Raw genomic sequence first — 25,071 nt, 5'->3', positions numbered from 1 at the left:
AGACAACATAAAGAAATAAAATGTATTCAAATTGGCAAAGAAGAAGTCAAACTCTCTCTTAGCAGATAACATGATACTTGATATGGAAAACCCAAAAGACTCCACCCCAAAATACTAGAGCTCATACAGCAATTCAGGAATGTGGCTGGATACAAAATCAATGCCACAGAAATCAGTTGTTTTCTAATACACTAGAAATAAAAATATAGAAAAGAAAATTAGAGAATCAGTTCCATTTACTGTAGCACTAAGAAGTATAAGATACCTTGGAATAAACCTAACCAAAGAGGTAAAGGATATGTACTTGAGGAACTACAGAATACTCATGAAAGAAACTGAAAAAGGCACAAAAAGATGTAAAAGCATCCATGCTCATGAATCGGAAGAATAAACATTGTTAAAATGTCTATACTGCCCAGAGAATTCAATACATTCAGTGCCAACCCGATCAAAATTCCACTAGCATTTTTCAAAGGGATGGAACAATCCTAAAATTTGTATGGAACCAGAAGAGACCCATAATTGCTAAGGAAATGTGGAAAAAGAAAAACAAAACTGGGGGCATCGCGTTCCCTGATTTCAAGCTTTACTACAAAGCTGTGATCACCAAGACAGCATGGTACTGGCACAAAAACAGACACATAGACCGGTGGAACAGAATAGAGAGCCCAGATATGGACCCTCAACTCTATGGTCAAATAATCTTCGACAAAGCAGGAACAAATATCCAGTGGAAAAAGACACTCTTTTCAATAAATGGTGCTGGGAAAATTGGACAGTTATATATAGAAGAATGAAACTTGACCCTTGTCTTACACCACACACAAAGATAAACTCGAAATTGATAGAAGACCTCATCATAAGGCAGGAATCTATCAAACTCCTAGAGGAGAACATAGGCAGTAAACTCTTCAACATTGGCCACTGCAACTTCTTTCAAGACATGTCCAAAGGCAAAGGAAACAAAAGTGAAAATGAACTTTTGGGACTTTATCAAGACCGAAAGCTTCTGCACAGCAAAGGAAACAGTCATCAAAGCACAGAGGCAACCCACAGAATGGGAGAAGATATTCACAAAAGACAGTACAAAGGGCTGACACCCAAGATCTATAAAGAACTCCTCAACTCAAACTCAACACTGAAAACAACAGATAATCTTGTCAAAAAATGGGCAGAAGACATGAACAGACACTTCTCCAAAGAAGACATACAAATAGTTAACAGACATATGAAAAAATGTTCATCATCATTAGCCATCAGGGAGATTCAAATCAAAACCACATTGAGATACCACCTTATACCAGCTAGAATGGCCAAAATCAACAAGACAGGAAACAACAAGTGTTGGAGAGGGTGTGCAGAAAGGGGAACCCTCTTACATTGTTGCTGGGAATGCAAGTTGGTGTAGCCATTTTGGAAAACAGTGTGGAGATTCCTCAAGAAATTAAAAATAGAGCTACCCGATGACCTTGCAATTGCACTACTGGGTATTTACTCCAAAGATGTGTATGTAGTGAAAAGAAGGGCCATCTGTACCCCAATGTTCATAGGACCAATGGCCACAATCACCAAACTGTGGAAAGAGTCAAGATGCCCTTCAACAGATGAATGGATAAAGAAGATATGGTCCATACATTCAATGGAATATCATGCCTCCATCAGAAAGAATGAATACCCAACTTTTGTATCCACATGGATGGGACTGGAGATTATGCTGAGTGAAATAAACCAAGCAGAGAGAGTCGATTACCATGTGGTTTCACTTATTTGTGGAGCATAAGGAATAACATGGAGGATATTAAGAAAGGGAAAGGCAAAGTGAATTGGTGTAAAATGGAGGAGAGATGAACCATGGAAAATTGTGGACTCAGCAACAAACTGAGGGTTTCGGAGAAGAGGGGCGTGGGGGTTATATGAGCCTGGTGGTGAGCATTAAGGAGGGCACGTATTGCATGGAGCACTGGGTGTGGTGCATAAACAATGAATCTTGGTACACTGAAAAAAAAAAAAACAAAATAAAATTTCAAAAAAAGAACTAAGTCCTCTAGGACATCAGAGTGTAGGGTCATGGTGACAGTCATAATTTTGAAGGAGGTCACTGGGAATATCAGTGAATGGGTACATTCCTAATTCCACGTCTAGATCTCTGGATCCATGAATGTTAGCTACGCAAGAGACATCACCATATATTGGACACAGATTTAATGCAAATATTAACTCTGGAAAATGTTGCCCCAACCCCACAGGGTGTTCTCTGGTGCCTGGCACAGTAACTGCACCTTCAAGAAGAAATTAGTCCAGGGGAACCTGGGTGGTTCAGTGGGTTAAGCCTCTGCCTTCGGCTCAGGTCATGATCTCAGGGTCCTGGGATAGAGCCCCGCATTGGGCTCTCTGTTCAGCGGGGAACCTGCTTCCCCCTATCTCTCTGCCTGCCGCTCTGCCTACTTGTCATCTCTCTCTCTGTGTCAAATAAATAAATAAAATATTAAAATAAAGAAGAAGAAGAAATTAGTCCACTCATTCAAGCCAGATGCTTCAGAATGTTGGGGAATATGGTAGAGCCAGTGAATTCCTAGATCTTGGGCACATTGCAGCCCTTCATTTGATGTGAAAAATGTGCCTTGGACAGAAGCTTCCCTGAAATACTGGAACAGTGAGCGAGGCATCCTGTAAGTCCAAGGGTAATACTTTGGGAGGAAGCATTGCAGTCAAAGTAAGTCTATCTAGGGAAGGTCTATTCCAAAAAGTACAGAGCTATCCCTGCCATGATGGAAGAGGGCTAATATAATTAGTTTGTCGCCAGGGTCCAGGCTGCTTCCCAAGGGAATGGTCTCATTCTGGCAATTCAGAGTTGGTCTATGTTGTTGGCAGGTTGGTCCTTCAGAAAAGCCATAGCCAAGTGAGCTTTAGTGAGTGGGAATCAACAGTGATTATCCCATAAATAACCATTTACTTTGCCACATGGGCACTTTGCTATGAAGCTCACTGGAGTAGTTTAAGAATAGGTGGACAAAAAGGTCGACCCCTGCTCCCAGACATGTCACATTATTCACCTGGTTGTTAAAACCATTTCCATTTGAGGACACACTATGGTAGACATTTTCATTGAACAAAAATAATGTCCTGCTCTGTGTTCATTTGGAGAGTTCTACTCACATATCTCTTACTCAAACATCTTTCACCAGTTTTCTTACTTTGTTTCTTGAAATCTCCAGCCATCCACTGAACTCTGAGTAAAGCCCATATATTCATATATCCTCTGTCTTTCTCTCTGTCCAGGCAAAATGAACCAGTACTCTGCTCAAATATTACCTTATTTGAGAATTTCCCTCCACCCATGTTATGGAGGGATATCTCAGATGAGGGCAGAAGGACTAATATTGTTAAGTATCAGAGTTGGCTGCACAGCATACAGAAACCTCTGGAAACCAGCCATGTGTATTTTCTCTATATCAGCTGGTCATAGAATTGTCCCCTTTGGGCCATTGTTGGGAGAAAGAGAAAAAACAATGCAGCAGGGGTTGGTGTCATGGGGCCTCTTCCCCGTGCAATTCATATGTGCCTTCAGGCCCAGGTGAAGCCTGACCAAATTTCCCCCTTTGTTTGATGATGGACAGCTGCTGTGAATGTCTAGTTCCATGGCATTGTTGGTCAGATAGCACCCAGGCCAGGCAGGTGGTTCAGGTCACAGAAAATTAATGGCTAATAAGGAGCATACATTCTCTGTTACAGATCAGTAGCAAGCTAAATAGGTTGCTAAATGGAGTTTTCTCTTTAGACAGCTATAAAACAAATTGGAGAGCTGCCATCCATTTACGTTCTAAGAATACCATCATTAACCAACTGATACCATAGTCTTTTGTCAAATGAGTCTGATTGGTAATTATCCCACTATTTCTTGTAGTAACCTTACCCACCTTATCAATGCTGATAAACTATAACCTCATGTCTCCTAAAAACTAAAGAATCATATCAACTGCAACATTCAATGTAGAGTTCAGAATCTCTAGAAAATATATGTGTATACATTGTAAATAGATATGTATTTATGTACACACAAATACATCTACAAACATACAACACCATTAGTATATATGCACATACAAACTAGTAAATTCAGATATGTATGAGTGTGCATCAAGAATTTGGTGTCATGTGGAACACACACACAGATACATGAGCCACACAAAAGCCACAGTGACGCTCAGCTACAAATGGGCTCCTGCTTCCCATTCAGTTTGCAGGGAGGTTCGCACAGGTTCCTCTTGTGACCCACCTTCCTTGGAAACATACAACATGAGGATTCTAATACATGACTCCTGCCCCTCAAGTGTTTAACTTATGAGAAAATGTCACTTAACTCGCATAGAATCACAGACACCTAAGGTCCTCACTGTCCCCGCATGTCCTCACACAGACCAGATTCATCCCCACAGGGACTGACTCCAAACACACTCCAGTTCTTGTACCTTCTTCCCTTCTGACAGCAGCCACACAGACCCCTCCCCAGAGAAGCCTCCTTCAGCTTCTGCCCACACACAACCTGCCTATCATTTTGTCTGTTGTGACTTCAGTCTCTGCACATCACCCAAAACTAAGCAGGTTCCCCTATTCTTATTTTATTAATTGAATGTTTTATGTTAATTATTATCCTAGATGGATAGGAAGTGTCTAATGGAATACATGCCCATATCAACCAGGGGAATAAACATTCAGGTGCTTCTTTTTCTCCCACAAAAATAAGTCTGAATTCAGATGGTGGTTTTCCAGGTACTCATCAATTCCATAAAATCCCAAAGCTTCTCACTTTCTCTCCCACCATCACTACTATGGAGGATTTGCTTTTCCTTTTTGTTGACAGCAGACCTTAGGACAGCTGTGGCAGGTCCAACTATCTCAGCCATGTACCAGAGAAAGAGTACATCATAAATCTAGTGTGCTTCTTTCCTTCACAAGAGCAAAAGTCCCCCCAAGAGATCCTCAGCCACATAACACATTCATTGGCCAGCGTTGGGTCATGAGGTCAATGGTGACCAAGTGGCACTGGAGAATAACCATAGTGTGACTTCTAAATGAATATAAGAGAAGATGCAGGTAGAAGGGTTTAGAGTCTATATGCTCTATCAGCAAAGCATGTAGGTCGACTCTGCTGCACCAGCCCCAAGATGGAAACTCAGACAATGGGACTGGGTCTTGTTAACACTAATTTCCAGGATGAAATGTCTGCCATACTAAAGTGGGTGTTGTTAAGTCACTGTTGTCTCTAACGTTGAAGCAAAAGTCTCCTTTACCCCAATTTGGACCTTCATCAGCCACTGGCTCCAGTAAAAAGCAGTCCCTGAGTCCTGTTTCCCCTAAAGCCAAGCTCCAAAACCACAGGCATGACCACCCACCACCCATACTTCAGATGAGCACTGCATTCTTATCCTCTAAATGAGCCTGTTTGTATTTTCATGGGTAACCTAATCAGATCCTGCATGATCTTGAAGCTAGCAGGGAATACTTAGAGAAAAGCAATTCCTCACATGGATCCAAAAGTCCATGGATCAGGGACTCAAAATATCATCAATAGATTCAGAATCTCCACCTGAAGATCTTCCCTTCACCTGGCCCCTAGAGGGCAGCAGAGATCACTGGACATGGGATGTGTCTGGGCATCAGGGGTTCCAACAGCCAGGGAGGGCTCGTCATCACCAAGACCTACAGGAAAAGTCATAGGCTTTCTATAGTGTCACCTACACCACCAACATAAAATTCTGACTTTGTGTTACTCAGATCTTTGTCTTCTAGAATTTGCCTGTCTCTTGCACAGGTCTAGTACCTCATGCCTCTCCAGCCAAGCCCATTTCTTATCAAACCCAGTCACTATCAAACCTCGCTCAAGCACAGCATCTATCCCAGAAACTGAGTGCACTCTGGGGAGACTGAGCCACAAAATCTATCACACACCCTAGGAGCTCTCCCTGAGGATATCACCTAGAGCAACTCAATGGCTTCTGCAAAACTTCATGTGCTTAGCAAGTTAAGGATTTTCTACACATTTGATGCTCACATACAGGAATCTGGGTAGAAACTGCACTGACCTAAGCCTCTTATGGTCACCCAGGAACAAGGATAGGACAAAATCAGGGAGGGGATTTCAGAACCAACTGTGGGACATGTGGGTGAAGCAGAATCCCCTAGGCTGAAAGTAGGTCTGCAGGGACCACCCCTATCTCTCTCTGTCCCCTGAAGCTGAGCCTTCTCTGCAACCACAATGTTCCTCAGAAAGGACCCTGGTTAATTTGCATAACCTTCAGGTGTTTCCAGCAAGGGGATAAGAGAGGCATGGGAAAGAATGTGCCCAGCCTAGTGCCTAAGGGTGCAAGTCAGGGCACCTCCCCCATGGCCTGGACCCCTCTTCTCCTAAGATTCCTGGCTCACTGCACAGGTGCTGAGACCTGGCTCACACCCACCCAGACCCACAAAACTGTCACAAGACTGGCACTGACATGGAGCTCAGTGGGGCACTTCCTCTGTGTGGGAGAATGCTCATGACCCAGCCGCAGGATGAAGGGCTGGGTGGCTCTGCGTGAGCCCTGAGGGGCTGTACCTGCCCAGGGAAAGAGGGTCATGGGCTTGTTTGATCAAAGACTCCATCCACCATCCAGGCCCAGGGATCCCAGGGGCTGAGACTGATGGGAGGGGTGCCCTGTGTGCCCAAAGTATCCTTAAACTCCAATCTAGATCATGCAGGTGGGGGCTTCCTAAAGATGAGAGCGTAATTTGAAAACCCACCTCTCTTTCCCTCTCTTGCAGGTCCTGTGGCAACCTACATGCTAACTCAGCCTCCCTCAGTGTCAGTGAACCTGGGCCAACATCACCTGTGGGGGAGATAACATTGAACGTACATGGATGTACATGTATTTCCTGGCACCAACAGAGGCGGGGCCAGGCACCCATGATGATTATCTGTAGTGGTAGTAACTGGCCCTCAGGGATCCCAGACTGGTTCTCACGCTCCAGCTCAGGGAACTTGGCTACCCTGACCACCAATGGGGCGCAGGCCAAGGACGAGGCCAACTATTACTGTCTATCACATAAGGGTATCACAGTGACACAGGCAGACGAGGAAGTGAGACACAAACCCCTTCCCCCTCTGTGTCACTCTCTCCTCCAGCCCCAGGAGGCCTGTACACAAAGCAATGAGATCTGACCCAGATCCTCAGGTCTGAGGTCTACAGGCTACTCCATCTTCCCTGCCCTGCAGGTGGACTCTGCAGAAGATGTATGATGAATAACACACAAATTGCCATTGATTGATATTCCATTTGTTTGAAGAGGCAGAGCATGACTGAACATGTTCGGTGCAGATATGGACGACCTTGGAACAGGGCCACATCTCGCTTCTGAAAATGAAAACTGCAGCATCTTAGAGGGAAAATGCACAGGGTGACACCAAAAACAGATTAGATGCTGCAAAATAAGAGATTCACAAACTCCATGACATCAAAGTAGTAACCATTCAGAATGAAATAAGGCAAAAAAATAAGTGAATAAGTCAAAAGACTGTAAGAAATGAACAGAGCCTCAGTTGGCTGTGGCTCCACTTCATGCAGCCTACTGTGCTTGTAACTGGAGCCCCCAAGCAGGAAGGACAGACAGGAGGGAAGAGAAAAGATGCTTAAAGAAGTATTGGACAGAACTGTCACAAATGTGGTGAAAACAATAACTGACATATTCAAGAAGTTCATCAAAGCTCAAGCACAGGAAACATGAGGCACCGACACTGTCATCACGTCACACCCACATTGCTGAACATCATTGTGGAAGAGTCATCTGTGAAGCAGCCAGGGAGAACCTGAAGGTCGTCTGCAGAGGAATAAACATGGTGAGAGCAGATTCTTACTACAAGCAAAGCAAGCAAGATGGCAGTGGAGAAATGTTTTTTATAAAACAAAGGTTTTAAACTATGTATCTGTAGGGGGCCCTGGGTGACTTTATCAGTTAAGCTTCTGCCTTTGGCTCAGGTCATGATCCTAGAGTCCCAGGATCAAGCCATTTCTCCTGCTGTCTGCTCAGTGGAGAGTCTGTTTCTACTTCTCACTCTGCCCAAACCCCAACTTGTGTTCTCTCTCTCTCTCCCTCTCGAATAAAATCTTTATAAAAATATATATCCGTAGAAAAAAAAATCTTTTCACCTGAAATTCATTATCCTGTGAAAATATCTCTCAAAAATGAAGCAAGATATATCTTCAGCCTGCACAACATCACATAATTGATCACCCACAGACGCTCACTACAGCAGCGAGAGAGACACCCCTCGCACAGAGGAACAGTCTCTCAGATAGCAATGTGACTCCACACAAAGGGACGAAGAACATCAGCTTTGGGAACTACCTGGACAAACATAGAAATGTCTCTGAATGATCACTGTGTGAAGCCAAACATAATAACAACATTGTCTGGCTCATGATGAATCTCAGAATTAAACTCATGAACAGCATAGCCCAAAGTCAGGGGTGGGTGAGAAGAACATATTAAACAGTCCTTGTTCTATGTGAGGTGATATAAAAATCACAAGAAGGTAGACTTTGGGAAGGGAGATTGGTCCTGTAAACCTTGACACAACAATAAACTAAAACCTGAAGAACAAAGAGTTATGTCTAATGAGGTGTGTTCATTAGGGTTCTCCAGACAGAGCCATCAGGAGAGGCACACAGCTAAGCCTTGAACAACATGGGCTGACTTGCTCGAGACCAGTTACTCACAAGGGTTTACACGATATTAATGTAAATGTATTTTCTCTTTTTCATGCTTTTCCCCAAAATCTGTATGTTTTATTCCCAGGAAACAGCCAGGAATAGGATGCTGAGCAGCCAGACAGACAGGACAATCCTCCCGTAGAGGGTGCCTGCCCGATCCAGGGTCTACCCCAGAGCAGAAGGCTAGTTTTCAGGGAGACAGTAAGTGTACCTTGTGGAACTTCTGGGGGGACATGGTCTCTGGTGAGGGGTGTATACCTGCAGAGCTATGGGGAATGGAGAACATATTTCTTTATTACCAGGACCATTCTGTGGGGCATACCACGTCACCACAGAGCCTTCTGGTCAACATAGAACTTGGTGAAGGTCCATTTGATGGCATTTCCCAGCATGCTCCACCCCTTGGGCTGGGCTTCCATCCCCTTCCACAGGTGCTAGGAGTCCTCCCTGTTCACTCAGATCTTGCTGTGCTTATGGATTTGACCTGAGAGCCAGCGGTGATCTCATCAATCTGCACATGACTCCCTGCCTGCTACCTGCTGCCTCTCCAACTGGTCACAAGGGAAGGCCAGGCTCCCTGAACCCCACTCAGCAGAGGGGGCTTGAGGGTCGAGGAGCTGAGTGCAGTTCATGTCTGTTTGCCACATTGTTAGGGGAGGTTGGTGAACATGCACAGCTACTTTATGTATTAACCATATGCCCATCGATTATCTTGGCTGAGGAATGGTGCACAGGGTCAGCACAATGCCAATCCTCACTGGAGGCTCACATGGGGCTGGCTGTCCAGGGGCTGCAAGGACTCCACACCAGCACCAGTGATCCTAATTTTCCTAAATTTCTTCTTCACAACATCTTCTTATGGATTTGCTATGAGAATACAATATATAATGCATATAACATATAAAATATGTGTTAATCCACTGTGTATTTCGTCAGTAAGGTTTATGGTCAATAAAGGCTATTAGTAGTTATGGTTCTGGAGGAGTCAAAAGTTATATGCAGATTTTGACTGCACCTGTGTCAGCTCCCCTAACACCTGCACCAGCCACCAGGGTCCCTAAGAAGGAGTTCCTGAGTCCTGTGTCCCCCACTTTCCAGCCCAAAACCATATCCATGATGACCCACCACCCCAGTGTTAGCAGTAGTGATACCTCAAAAGGGTCCTGCCTCCTCTCCTTCACATGGGCCAGTTCCTATTTTCAAGGATAGTCGGTCTCCTGTAGTCTGGCCTTGAGAGTGGCAGGGACCAGCAGAGAAGAGTATGCCTCCCTGGGGGCAGCAGTCCACCAATCAAAGAAACAGTGGGTTCTGAATCCCCACCTGGACAATGGGCTTCCCTGCACCTCCAGGAGAGCGGCCACCAGGGCTCAGCAGAAATCACATGGCCAAACCACCTGCCTATGGGGAGGATCTGGGCATCAGGAGTTCTAACAGGGAGGGTTGTTCACCAGGACCTGAGGAAGAAAAGAAAAGGCACAGGTTTTCTACACTATCGACATTGACTCTGATATAAAATTCTGACTCGGGGGGCTCTCAGAACTGTGTCCTGGTGTATTCGTCTCTGTCTCTAGCACTGGTGAAAGTCTTCATGCCTCCCCACCCAGCACATTCCTGCTACATTCAGTCATTGCCAAGCGCTGCTCAAGCTGGGTAAACCCCAGGACTCAGTGCACCCTGGGGATACAGAGGCACAGCATCTATGGCCAGCCCTCAGGACGCACACCTACAACAGCCCTTCAATGGCTCCTTAAAACTTAAAACAAAGGCTCACATGGGGCTGGCTGTCCAGGGGCTGCAAGGACTCCACACCAGCACCAGTGATCCTAATTTTCCTAAATTCCTAAATTTCCTAAACTCACTAGCCCTCCTCTTCCACCGAAACCACACGCCGCTCCTGATTCCCTGCACCCAGGCTGCTGGCCCAGCTCCGCACCACCGTCTTCACACACTTCCCTCCAATAAATAAGGACGCATGCAGCTCTCACGCCTATCACGGGCAGCACCGGGTACCCAGCAGGCCAGATCTGCTTCGCCGGCCCCACACCCATCCTGCACTGACCCCAGCAGGGCCTCCGAGCCTGCGCGCTGCCGGCAGGGACTTCCTGCCTCAGTGTGGGATCATGTGTCTTTCCAGCTGCCACCCATCAACTACCAGCTGAAGAATTTTGTGGGCGGGTCAGAAGCCCTGTGTATGTTTTGCAAAGGAGAACTTTTGTTTGGGTCCTGATGTCCCCAAAGGACATATGGCTTAGGCACTGCATTGCCCTAAGCTCACTAGTGCCTGCAGAGGAAACACGCTATTGTTGGCTCAGAAAATGCAGACTTCACTTCGGTGTTCAGCCAGGACAGACCAGCCCAGGAGTAAGATCATAAATGCAGAGGGACAGAGTTGGGCACCCCATTCTATGGGCCATGGGGTGAAGCATAATCTCTTTGGTTGACATTGGGTCTGCAGGACCAGACCACACCTCTCTGTGTCTCTTGGGGCTGAGCGCTTCTCTGAAACCACAAGGCTCCTCAGCAGCTGTGCCTGAGACCCAGCTGATTTGCATGACCATCCTCTCCCTCTGCAGGGGCATAAGAGATGCCTGGAATGAATCCATTCCAGCCACAGCACTTGGGGAGCAGAATCAGGTCACCTCCACCATGGCCTGGACCCCTCTCCTCCTAGGCCTTCTTGCTCACTTCACAGGTGCTATACACAGGCTCAGACCCTCTGCAGCCCTAGGGATCTGGAGCATTCTAGGCCCTGACTCTGAGCTCAGCAGGGAGCTGCTTGTCGAGGGGAGGATGAACATGACCCTGCTGAGGATGAGAGACTGGAGGGGTGTCATTCACCTGTGTGTTCACTGGCTCTGACATGCCCAGAGAAAACTGAGGATGATCTCCTTTGGGCAAAGAATCCACTCACCAGTCAGAACCATGGGCTTCAGGAGCTGAGATGCTGGGAGGGTGGCAACCGGACAGTGAGAATCCCTGGGGTTCAGGCCAGACAGGTGATGGTGTTCTTGGATGAGACCCAGAGCTGGAAACCTAACTCTCCATTTCTCTCTTACAGCTTCTTTGGCTTCCTATGTGCTGACTCAGCCTCCATCTGTGTCAGTGGCCCTGGGACAGACAGCCCAGGTCACCTGTGGGGGAAACAACATTGGAAATAAAAATGTTTACTGGTACCAGCAGAAGTCAGGCCAGAGTCCTGTGCTGATCATCTATTTTAGCAGCAGCCGGCCCTCAGGGATCCCTGAGCGATTCTCAGGCACCAACTCTGGGAACACTGCCACCCTAACCATCAGTGGGGCCCAGGCCGAGGACGAGGCTGACTATTACTGTCAGTCCTATGATAGCAGTGGTAATACTCACAGTGACAGAAGCAGATGGGGAAGTGAGACAAAAACCCCTTCCCCATCTGTGTCTCACTCTCATCCAACCCCAGAGGCCTGTGCACAAGCAATGAGAAGGCCTGACTCAAGTCCCCGAATCCAACCTCCCCCAGCCTCCTTGGACACCCACACTTCCGGCAGTGCCTGCAGAGGGTGTATCAGGTTAGATTTGGGGCTACTGAGATTGTCTGGACCTGAGTATATTTGGAAACAGAGGCACTGGTTGCAAGGACAAACAGAATGAAACATCCATATACTGGTCACTTTTTCCCATTCCCATATGGTGGTCATAGACCACTCCTTCACCCGACTGCCTGGACCTAGAGCCCTGTATCTTCCAGCTCAGCTGAGCTCTTGTAGCCCTGTCACCATGGCGGTTGGGGATTCTAAGTGCAGTAGACCATTGTATTACCCACAGTGGTCACCCCTCTTCTAGGCTCACACATGCCACCATCTCTGGCCAGAGTCCATGAAAACTCAAAGGGGGTGCTCCTCACTGGGAAGTACTCTTAGATCAGAAAACACCCTCCCCAAGTTTCTGCTCCTTCTCATAGAGATTGTGTTGAATGGTGACCCAAATCTAAGGTCCCAAGTTCTATCCCCAGGCAGATATCCTGGAAGGTCCAAGGTTAAAGGCCTCCATGCAGGAATGAGTCCTCATTGATATCTCACTTTGCGTGGATAACTATTCCTTTGCCTAGTCTGACTTCCCTCCTGCTCCTACATTTCCTACACATACAATTCTCCACCTCAGAGTATGCCTTCTGGAATCCAATGCAGATTGGACTATGTCACTGATGTGGTCCTCAGGGACCTCTGGGGGACACTATTAGACACAGAGCTCTGGTTTCTCCAACAAATCCCCAATGGGCATGTCTAATCCCAACACAAATGGCATTGTTACAGGTATTTTTTTTTTTTTTTACAATGAGAAGAGAGGCAGGCACACTAGGGATCTGGTCCTGACAGACAGTTGGAGAGAAACGTTCATACTGATGGTGAATGAGGGACATTGGGAAAGTTGTCTCGTCCAATGAACTGGCCAGAAGATACACAACCATGGGAGTGAGACACAAAATGGGTTAAGCCTCACATCTACCCCCAAATTGTGCCCACGAATTTATTTTTACACACACACTAACCAGAAATGTAGACAGAAAAGAATTTTGTGAAATACAAGTCAGTTTGTCAATGCTGACACTTAATAAACCACCACAGTACCCCCTGTCCACATGACATACATCCAGATCCACACAAACCAGTCTCCGAGTATAAAGAATGTCGGCAGCCATGTTTCCACCTAATATGATGAAACTATCCAATCAACAATTACAAACATGTTCACCCTTTCCTCACAAGATGATTCAAATATATGTTTTTCCACTAGTGATTTTCATTTATTTTGTCCCAGCTTATTTGATAGCCCATAACTTCAATATTGATAGAGTTAGCTAGTGTAAACACATCTAATGATAGATGACAATGGGATGACACAGGTGAACGAAAGAGAAAAGTATACTTAATATGGATTTAAACTTATTCATGTCAACAAAAGGAAGAAACACTTGTTACTTCTATTCTCCTCATTTCTGTCACTACCCTGTGGTCAGAGTGATGTCTCTAATTACCTTCTTCAAGACCCCTTGTCCCCTTGCTCACAGCAAATTCCTGAGCTAGTCATGAACCCTGCCAGTTGGGAAAACCAAGCCTTTACTCTGGAAGGTGGGTCCATTATCAGACCCACTGCATTGGATTGTGGCGAATTTATGACTGTAATCACAGTGCCAGGGAGTATTTGGGGATCTGCTGAATCCATGCATACATCTGCTTATCCCATTTGTGTTGTAGATACTCAGTTGTCCCATGATAGACATTAGGATTCCCTAGCCAGTGCCCCCTTACTTTTCCTGGTGATTCAGTGCCAGGAAGACATGGGGGGAGTGAGGGGTATGGTGTCCTCACATGCACCAGAGCAGTGTGGTCAATATCTCATTGGGGCAACACTCCATCCACAACAAACATCCCTTGTGGCTGATGAAAAACTCTATTCTTAAACTATTTTTCCAGATGATTATGGGGTCTAGAATCTGAATCAAGCTCTGGGACCAGAGTGAGACAGTTAAGCCCCAAGAACCAGGTGGCCTGGTGGGGCCTGGGAAGACAAGGAGAGGAAGTGAGACTTTCCACGGTGGCCTATAACCCCAGCCTGTGAAGCTCAGTAAACACACAGTCCTCAGGGGAGGAGGGAGTCCCCAAGATGCAGATGCAGCTCTGGCTGGGACCCAGGCATTTACATATGCATGAGCCTCTGAAGCTAGTCTTCCGAGGACCACACGGTGAGTAGCCTCTTCATTCTACTTCCCTGCTGCACCCAGCACAGGCAAGATACCCCACAGGGAGGCAAAGTGTGAGGCACAGGTGCCCTTCTCCCTTACCATATAGGGTCTGTGAACTCACCATGTCACATTGCTCCCTCACCTCAGGGCTGGGCCAGTCACTACTGAATCAGCCTCCCTATCTTCCTCCAGTTTCCTCCCTCCTCCTCTCTTATAAGCTCCAAACCTCCACTGACCTGAGGCCACCTCTATCCATGTCAGTGGCCCTGGGCAGGCCCAGGATCCCCTGCTCTAGAGATGAGCTCAGGCAGAACTTGAATCTTGGTACCAGCAGAAGCCAAGCCAGGTCCATAAAATAGTTAAATATACAGATGTGAGTGACCAACAAGCTCTGATTATGAGGATGCAACTTAAGGACAAGACCCACCAGAGCATGACCAGGACCACAAGGGCCAGGACAGGGCTGCCCATTGTTGCATGACCTATCCTCATAGTGGGAGTGCCTGAAAGTGACTCACAGTGACAAAGAAGGATGTGCAGGGGGACGCAAACCCTCCTCTATGGCTTGGCTCTCCTAACCTGCCCTCTGAGCAATGGCCACTCAGGCCTTTGGATCAGATGCCCTCCCTGTTGCTGCCCTCACCCCTAAAGGGTGGAAGACTCTAGCAGGTTCTCTGTCCTCCAGTCTGTGTTTATCCTACTGAATAGTGGCAGAGTGGGGGGCTGTTCCGACATGGGGTCTGTTGTTGAATTTTGTGATTGAGAGTAAAGATTTGGGATGTCATTACATGTCACTTGGACCCCAGATGTAACCACTTGTCACTCAGGAGGAGATAGAGCTGTCTCAGCACAGTACTGAGGGAATCCCTCTTCTCCTTGGGTACAGGTAGCCTGGATATCTCTGGTTTCCTGGATGAGGTGTCCCTATGTCCTGAAGGGCAGCTTGAGGCTTTGTGAATTGTGGACCAGACCCCCTTCTGCCTCAGGACCTTCCCACATATTTTAAAAAATTGTGAAAGAAGTGCAGACACGACCTAGGTCCCACCTGGAGAATTTCTCCTGGCATCACTGCCCTCCCACTGTACCAAATCACCTGCACCAGGCAGGTATGACCCTTAGCTGAGGTCTGACCCACATGGACTCACAGCCACTGGTGCTGACCCTGTGTGGAGACCACAACTGCTTTCAGGCCTCATTGTAGCTCTGAGGAGAGAGACATTTTCTAAGATATGAATAAAATTGTATCATAAGTTGAATTTCTCATCAGGAATCTTTCAGTTTCATTTTTGAAATTAATTTGTAGAATAATTGTATGAGGTCCAAATGACAGAGGAGGGATTTATTAAGAAGGAAAAGCAGAGTTTCCCCTATTTCCACCCTGGCTTGTGTCAGAGCAATATCTTCAAAGGAGTTGTGAGGAGAAAAGCATTTTCTCCTCACAAAAGCATGGCAAGTGCCACTGGAATCTTTCCTATAAAATTTACTTATTGAGGGTCCAGCAAGATGGTGGAGAGTAGAGGACCTTATTTCAACCATTCCCCTGAAATGAGCTGGATATCTGCCAGACCACTCTGAACACCCATGAAATCAGCCTGAGATATAAGAAAATATATCAGGATCTATACCAACAGAATATCCGTGTGGCTGGTTTCAAGGTATGAAGTGGGAGCTGTGATTCTGCAGGCAGATATCTGAAGATAAACAGAACAGGGAGGGAGCGCTGGAGCTGGGAAGTGAAATAACACAGTGTAAGGGCCTGGTTGGCCAGAGGGAGCCATTTTGTTGCAGTGAACTTAGATTGACCCTATGCAGTGAACTTAGATTGACCCTGCCCCTCCCAGAGGAACTTACTTGCAAAGCCTAGATACAAGGGCGAGTCAGGCCAGGTGAAGACATCCAATCAGAGGGGTGTGCATATATTTACTGAGGTGAGATCCCATTGGCCACCTGTGTGTGAACAGGGCTCAACCACCCCTATAAAGGTTAGTCTGCGAGGCTGAGGCTGGGGAGGAGTAGAAGAGTCATCGGAGGAGTAGAAGAGTCGTTGGAGGAGTAGGAGAGTCGTCAGAGCTGGGAAAGCTGTCAGAGCTCTTATAAGAGCTGTCAGAGCTGTCAGAGCTATAAGAGCTGTCAGAGCTGTCAGAGCTCTTGTAAGAGCTGTAAGAGCCGTCAGAGCTCTTGCAAGAGCTGTAAGAGCTGTCAGAGCTCTTGTAAGATCCGTCAGAGCCATCAGAGCTGTAAGAGCTGTCAGAGCTCTTGTCAGAGCTGTCAGAGCTGACAGAGCTCTTGTCAGAGCTGTCAGAGCTGTGAGAGCCACCAGCAGCCCCGCCGCCAGCGGTCCCACCACCCCGAGCTGCAGCCTCAGGGAGCGGCCTCACCAGAGCAGCCCCTGTCCAGGGAGCAGCCCTGTCTGGGGAGCAGCCTCGTCCAGAGTGGCCACATTGGGAGCGGCCTTGCCAGGGTCATCGTAGTCACCTTTTCATAAGAGATGGCCCTGACCAGTCAGTTTGATTCTTGATGCTTGGCATTAAATAAAGCTTTGCTTGACCTTCGCTTTGTATCAGTCTCATTCCTTTGATCACAGACCCTAACACACAGGAGCACAGAAGAGTCCTGGGCTGTGATTCCGCAGGCAGATATTTGAAGATAACAGAACAGGGAGGGAGCGCTGGAGCTGGGAAGTGAAATAACACAGGAGCACAGAAGAGTCCTGGGCTAGGGCCCAGTCAGACTCATGAACTGGTAGCCACATAGAAAGGACTCTAGAGCAGCCCCCCAGACTGAAACCTGGAGCTGTGGGGGCACACCTGTGAACTGGGGGTGTGCTGATGGTTTTAGAAGCACAAAGGGCAGAGACATGCTTGGACTTGTAAGCGAGGGCTGGGAATGCTGCTGTGGGGTCCACAACAAATGACACCATGGTGTTTAGCAGCACAGACAAAAACAGAGTCAGTGTGACCTGGAGAACTTTCTGGAAAACAGACTTCAATCTCTCTGCTCTGAGACAGAGGATTAGATATAGTCACTTCTGCTCTGACTCTCAGAAGAGACAAGAGACCCACCAGGGAAAGCCTCCAGAAAACAAAAGCCCTCCAAAACCAGTGTTCACTGAGCCCATCTCCCCCCACAGGGGCAGGACAACTCTGCCCAAACAGGTTTGACTAAGTAACAGCATGGGAGGCCCATCTGCCAGAAGACAGCTGAAAGAACAAGAGGCCAACAGCTCTGAGGTCCCTATAAAACTAGTGAATCTTGCTTGGATTGTGGTCAATAGTTTGGACTCTGTACGTTCCCTCAACAACCTCTCTCCAGAATGACTAGGAAAAGGAACCCCCAACAGAGGAAAAACTCAGAGACTGTAACCTGTGCCACAGAACCAATGGATATGGACATAAGCAAGATATCAGAAATAGATTTCAGGGTAACAGTTATGCAAACAATAGCTAGGTTGAAGAAAACTATTAATGGCAATATAGATTCTCTAAGGGCAGAAATGAGATCTGATCTGGCAGAACTTAAAAATTACATCAATAAGATCCAATCTAATCTAGACACTCTAACAGCTAGGTTAAATGAGGCAGAAGAATGAATTTGTGATCTGGAAAAAAGACTGATAGAAAAGAAGGATCAGGAGGAGGCCTGCAACAAACCACTTAGAATCCATGAAAACAGAATTAGAGAAATAAATGATGCCATGAAACATTCCAATGTCAGAATCATTGGGACCCCTGAGGGGGTGGAAAGAGAGAGAGGACTAGAAGACGTAGTTGAGCAAATCCTTGCTAAGAACTTCCCTAACCTGGGGAATGAAGCAAGCGTTCATATCCTAGAGGCAGAGACATCACCCCCAAGATCAGGAAGGGCAGACTGACCCCCAGGCATGTAATAGTGAAACTTTAAGATCTTAAAACCAGGGATCTTAAAGGCAAGTAGGGGGAGAGATTCCTTATGTACAGAGAGAGAAACATCAGAAAAACGTCAGACCTGTCCACAGAAACCTGGCAAGCCAGAAAAGGTTAGCAAGATATATTCAGGGTAGTAAATGAGGAGAACATGCAGCCAAGAGTAATTTATCTGACAAAGCTGTAATTTAGAATGGGTGGAGAGATTAAGAAGTACCAATACTGGAAAAACTGTTAGAATATGTGACCATAAAGCTGGTCTTGAAAGAAATATTAACAGGGAGTCTATGAAAGAAGAAAGACCCCCAAGAGTGTTATAGAACAGAAATTCACAGAGACAATCTATAGAAACAAGGACCTCACAGGCAACATGATAACAATAAAAACATAACTTGCAATAATCACTCTCAATATGAATTCTGTACATGCTCCCATAAAATGCCACAGAGTGGCAGATTAGATAAAAAGACAGGACCCATCCATTTGGTGTCTACAAGAGGCATATTTTGAACCTAAAGATACATACAGATTGAAACTGAGGGGTTGGAGAACCATCTTTCATGCCAACAGACCTCAAAGGAAAGATGGAGTAGCAATTCTCATGTGAGACAAATTAGATTTTAAGTTAAGAATGTAGTGAGAGTTACAGAAGGACACTATATCATTCATAAAGGGTCTATCCAACAAGAAGATCTAATTATAGTAATATCTATACCCCCGATATGGGGCAGCCAACTACATAAGCATTTGTTAATCAAACTAAAGAGACATATTAATAAGAATATGTTAATTGTAGGAGATCTTAACACTCCACTCTCTGCAACAGCCAGATCATCTAAGCATAAACTCAACAAAGATACAAGAACTTTGAGTGACACACTGGACCAGATGGACCTCATAGATATATACAGAACATTCCACCCTAAAACAACAGGATATTCATTCTTCTCAAGCGCACATGGAACTTTCTCCAGAATAGACCACATACTAGGTCATAAATCTGGTCTCAGTCAATACCAAAACATTGAGATTATTCCCTGCATATTCTCAGGCCACAATAATTTGAAACTGGAACTCAATCACAAGAAGTTTGGAAGAAATTCAAACCCTTGGAAACTAAAGACCATCCTGCTCAAGAATGTTTGGATCAAACAGGAAATCGAAGAAGAACTTAAACAATTCATGGAAATGAATGAGAATGAAAACTCATCACTCCAAAAGCTATGGGATATGGCAAGACGGTTCTTTGAAACAATAAGATCAGTAACTCACTGGTCAGACTAATCCAAAAGAAAATAGAAAGGACACAAATTAATAAAATTATGAAATCAAGGGGGTAGATCATGACTAAGAACAAGAAAATAGAAAAAATCATTAGAAATTATTATCAAAAGCTATATGCCAATAAATTATGCAACCTAGAAGAAATGGATGCATTCCTGGAAACCTATAATTTCCCAAGACTGAAACATGAATAAATTGACAACCTGAACAGACCAATAACTAGTCACGTGATTGAAGCAGTGATCAAAAACCTCCCCAAAAACAATCGTCGAGGACCTGAGGATTCCCTGGGGGGAAATCTACAAGTTGAAGAAGAAATAATACTTATTCTCCTGTTTCCAAAAAAAAGAAAGAAAGAAAGAAAGAAAGAAAGAAAGAAAGAAAGAAAGAAAGAGAAGGAAGACTTCCAGACTCTTTCTATGAGGCCACCATTACCTTGATCTCGAAACCAACAAAGACCCCGTCAAAAAGGAGTATTTCAAACCAATATCCCTGATGAATATGGATGACAAAATTCTCAACAAGATCTTAGTTGCTAGATCCAACAGTATATTAAAAAGATTATCCACCACAACCATGTGAGATTTATCCCTGGAATACAAGGGTGGTTTGACATTTGCAAATCAATGTCATAGAACAAATTAATGAGAAAAAAGAAGAAACACATGGTCCTCTCAAGTGATGCAGAATAAGCATTTGACAAAATAAGCATCTTCTCCTCATTAAAACTCTTCAGAGAATAGGGAGAGGGGGGATGTTCCTCAAATTCATAAAATCCATCCATGAAGAACCCACAGTGAATATCATTCTCACTGGGGAAAAGCTAAGAGCCATTCCCTTCAGATCTGGAACACAAAAAGGATGTCCACTCTTGCCACTATTCAACATGGTACTAGAAGTCCTAGGAACATCAATGAGACAACAAAAAGAAATAAAAATTATCCAATTTGGCAAAGAAGAAGTCAAACTCTCTCTCTTCACAGAAGATGTGATACTTTATGGGGAAAACGCAAAAGACTCCACCTCAAATTATGAGAACTCATATAGCAATTCAGTAATATGGCAAGATACAAAATCAATGCACAGAAATTGCTTGCATTCTCATATACTAACAATGAAACCGTAGAAAAAGAAGTTAGAGAATTGATTCTACTTCCAATAACACCAAAAACCATAAGATACCTTGAAATAAACCTAACCAAAGAGGTAAAGGATCTGTACTCGAAAAACTACAGAATCCTCATGAAAGAAATTGAAGACACAAAATGCTGGAAAACATTCCATGCTCATGGATTAAAAGAATAAACATTGTTAAAATGTCTACGCTGCCCAGAGAAATCTATATTTTCAATGCCATCCTGATCAAAACATCATTGGTATTTTTCAAAGTGCTGGAAGAAACAATCCTAAAATTCATATGGAACCAGAAAAGACCCAAATCACCAACGATATGTTGAAAAAGAAAAACAAAGCTGGGGATATCTGTTGCCTGATTTCAAACTATATTACAAGGCTGTGATCACAAAGCGAGCATTGTAGTGGCACAAAAACAAACACATAGACCAATGGAACAGAGTAGAGAGCACAGATAAGGACCCTTAACACTGTGGTCATATAATCTTTGACAAAGCAGGAAAAAGTATCCACTGGAAAAGAGACAGTTTCTTCAGTAAATGGTGCTGGGAAAATTGGACATCTATATACAGACATTTTTATAGAGACATCTATATATATAGATGTCCAAGACATCTATATACAGACATTTATATAGAGACATCTATATATATAGATGTCCAATATATATAGATATATATATATATTGGACATCTATATATATAGATGTCTCTATATAAATGTCTGTATATAGATTTATATAGATGTCCTATATACATTTATATAGGACATCTATATACAAAAAAACTCGACCATTCTCTTATGCCTAATGCAAAGACAAACTCAAAATGGATGAAAGACCTCAATGAGAGACAGGAATCCATCAAAATCCTGGAGAAGAGCATAGGCAGTAACCTCTTTGACACTGGGAACAGCAATTTCCTTCAAGATATGTCTCCAAAGGCAAAGGAAACAAAAGCAAAAATGAGCTTTAAGTACTTCACCAAAATAAAAAGCTTCTGCACAGTAAAGAAAACAGTCAACAAATCTAAGAGGCAACCCACATGACAGGAGAAGATATTTGCAAATGACAGTATAGACAAAGGGCCAATATACAGGATCTACAAAGAACTTCTCAAACTCAACACCCAAAAAACAGATCAATTCAAAAAATGGGCAGAAGACATGAATAGATACTTCTCCAATGAAGACATACAAATGACTAACAGACATCTGAAAAAATATTCATCATCCTTACCCATCATTACCCATCATTATCCATCATCATTACCCATCATCATTACCCATCAGAGAAATTCAAATCAAAACCACACTGAGATACCACCTTACACCAGATAGAATGGTAAAAATTAACAAGGCAGGAAACAACAAATGTTGGAGAGGATGTGGAGAAAAGGGAACCATCTTACACTGTTAGTGGGAATGCAAGTTGGTGCAGGCACTTTGGAAAAGATCATGGATGTTCCTCAAAAAATGAAAAATAGAGCTACCCTGTGACCCAGCAATTGCACTACTAGGTGTTTAGCCCAAAGATACAGATGTGGTGAAAATAGGGCATATGCACCCCACTGTTTATAGCAGCAATGTCTACAATAGCCAAACTGTGGAAAGAGAAGATATGCCCTTCAAGAGACAAATGGGTAAAGAAGATGTGGTCCATATATACAATGGAATATTACTCAGCCAACAGAAAGTATGAATACCCAACTTTTGCATCAACATGGATGGGACTTGAGGAGATTATGCTGAGTGAAATAAGTCAAGCATAGAGAATCAATAATCATATGGCTTCACTTACTTGTGGGACATAAGGAATAGCTTGGAGGACATTAGGTGAAGGAAGGGAAAAGTGAAAGGGAGGAATCAGAGCGGGAGACGAAGCATGAGAGACTTGGACTCTGAGAAACAACCTGAGGGTTTTGGAGGGAGGAGTGTCGGGGGATGTGCTGGCCCAGTGATGGGTATTAAAGAGGGCATGTATTGCATGTAGCAGGTATTATACATAAACAATGACTCTTGGAACAATGCATCAAAAACTAATGATGTACTGTATGGTAACTAAAATAAAATAAAATAATAATAATAATAATAATAATAATTAAGGTCTTCCTATCAGGGACTGGAAAATTCTGTTCTTCCCTTTCCCAATTTCTGCAACTCAGTTATTTTCTCAGTAAGCTTTTCTTAACTTAAATTATAGAATAAGATATTTATTACATTTCCCCCCAAACCGAAGCAGGTTACTTATGACAACACTTCCCTTGAAGAGTTACTAAAATGAGATCCCTCTCATTCTCTTATATGACAATATTTCTTTTTGGACCTGATCTGTTCCTGATCCTGATTGCAAAATAGGGATACTGAGGCACAGCCCCTATGACCTGCTGCAAGAGATCACAGCCAAAAACAGACATTTACAGCACTGTGATGGCTTTGGAAATGCCATGAGCTATTCCTAGAAGATGAATTTTATTCGGTCACTGTGGCCCACGGACTGTGATCTAGATTGGACCCTGAACCTCCATAAAGCTCATAGTGCCAATTATACAATGAGATCAGAAAATAAAGACTACTCCACTCTCAGGTCACAGTGGCCAGGCCAGCCAAGGAGTAAGACCCTTCCCCATCTGTATCACACTCTCCTCCAGCCACAGGAATCCTGTGCACAGAGCAGTGAGCAGGTCTGACCCAGGACCCCATGTCTAAGGTCCCAAGTTTGTTCCCTTCCTCCTGATGCTCCAGGCAGGCTACATAGGTTGGATCATCAGGGGATCTGTAAACAGTTATTAGAACTCCATCTCCTGTGAATGTTTAGGAGCAGATATGGAAGATATTTTTCAAAGTCCAAAACTTTTAAATCTTTCCTAAATGAATTTGTCCAAAAATTTAAAAAATACACAGGATAGACTGACAACAGATGTAAAGCTGCAAAAGAAGAGATTATAGAATTTGATGTCTTCATGATGGAAACTACTCAAAATGATATGCAAAGCAAAAACCTTGAAGAGATTATAAAGGTGCAGTGCCTGTAGGACACCTTCACACCAGCTAGACAGTGTCCAAGTGTAGAGACTGTGAGAAGGAAGGTAAGGAAATGAAGGTGAATCCAAAAAATCTGTGGAGAAATAAGCTACAAAAAGGATTCAAATTTGGAGAAACCTGGGAACCAGTATATCCAAGAAGCTCAACGAAGCTCAGGCACAGGAAACATGAGAGACAGCACAGCAAACATCATAATGAAGTTGTTAGAAACCAGTGATGCAGACACTCGCAGAGCCAGAGAAGAGAGTCGTGTTCCTTACAGAGAACCAGCATTGTGCTAGGAGCACATTTCTAACCACAAACCATGAGAGCATGAAAACAAAGGAGCAATGTCTTCAAAATCCTAATAGAAAATATCTATCAAATTTGGTCTTTAAACACGGTGGACATCACTGAAAAGTGAAGAGAAAGTAAACTTTTCTCAAACAGCAAACCTCCCAGAACTGATCACCGGCAGACCCTCACCACAAGTAACAGTGAAGGATGTCCCTCAGTCAGAAGGAAAATGTGACAGATGGAAATGTGAGCCTACATAAAGAAAAATCATAAGATGTCATAACTACAAGGATAAATGTAAAATCAATGTTAATGGTTAATGTCTATAAAAGTCAACTACTTAAAGCAAAAGATATAGCAATGTGATTGATTCATAATGGATGTACAAATAATACATATGACAATGAGAGCAGAAATGGTGGTGAAGATGAAACCATGTTTTGATGTCCTCATCCTGCATGTGAATGATGTCATGTAACTGAGAGGAAGTTTCTCAAGGCAGGAAGTGAGAACTTTAAACTCAAAGGAAAGCATTAAAACAAAACCATTTTAACAATGAAGAACTATAGCTAATAAGGTGCATGACTTGGGATGATCTGGAGGACACAGATCCAGTAGGACATGCATATCATGTCTATGTATATGTGTATTTGTGATGCACAGAGAAACAGAGACAATGGGAGGGAGACACTCACGTTGAGAATCAGCTCAGGTGGTCCTGGGGCAGCAGGTCTGGAAGGGGCAGGACAGGACAGAGGGCTGTGCGTGGAAGTCAGGACAGGGTTGCAGACTTTTATCCAAGTTGCTTCTGAAGGATTGAAATGCTAAGAGGAGACAGAGAAGAAAATTAAGGCATCCCAATCAAACCACTAGAGATGAAAACAACAGTGTGTCAGATCACAAACACAACAGTTGAGATCACCAGCAGACATGCCAAGATGAAGATTGTGAGGGAATCTGAAGACACAGCACA

The 25,071-nt window shown here is 44.3% G+C and overlaps 1 gene segment (V, D, J or C); it reads left to right on the top strand.

Moving 5' to 3' along the window:
- The first annotated feature begins 11,317 nt into the window (after nucleotides 1-11,317).
- LOC125081772 (immunoglobulin lambda variable 3-9-like) lies at nucleotides 11,318-23,239 on the top strand. The segment is given in 4 exon segments: nucleotides 11,318-11,436; nucleotides 11,803-12,093; nucleotides 22,520-22,525; nucleotides 23,136-23,239. Coding segments are annotated over 4 exon segments (447 nt in total).
- Nucleotides 23,240-25,071: the final 1,832 nt, after the last annotated feature.

Source organism: Lutra lutra, chromosome 12 (assembly GCF_902655055.1).
Source record: "Lutra lutra chromosome 12, mLutLut1.2, whole genome shotgun sequence".
Lineage (NCBI taxonomy): Eukaryota > Metazoa > Chordata > Mammalia > Carnivora > Mustelidae > Lutra > Lutra lutra.
The sequence above is the reverse complement of the archived record's forward strand: the minus strand, read 5'-3'. Positions and strand labels throughout refer to the sequence as shown.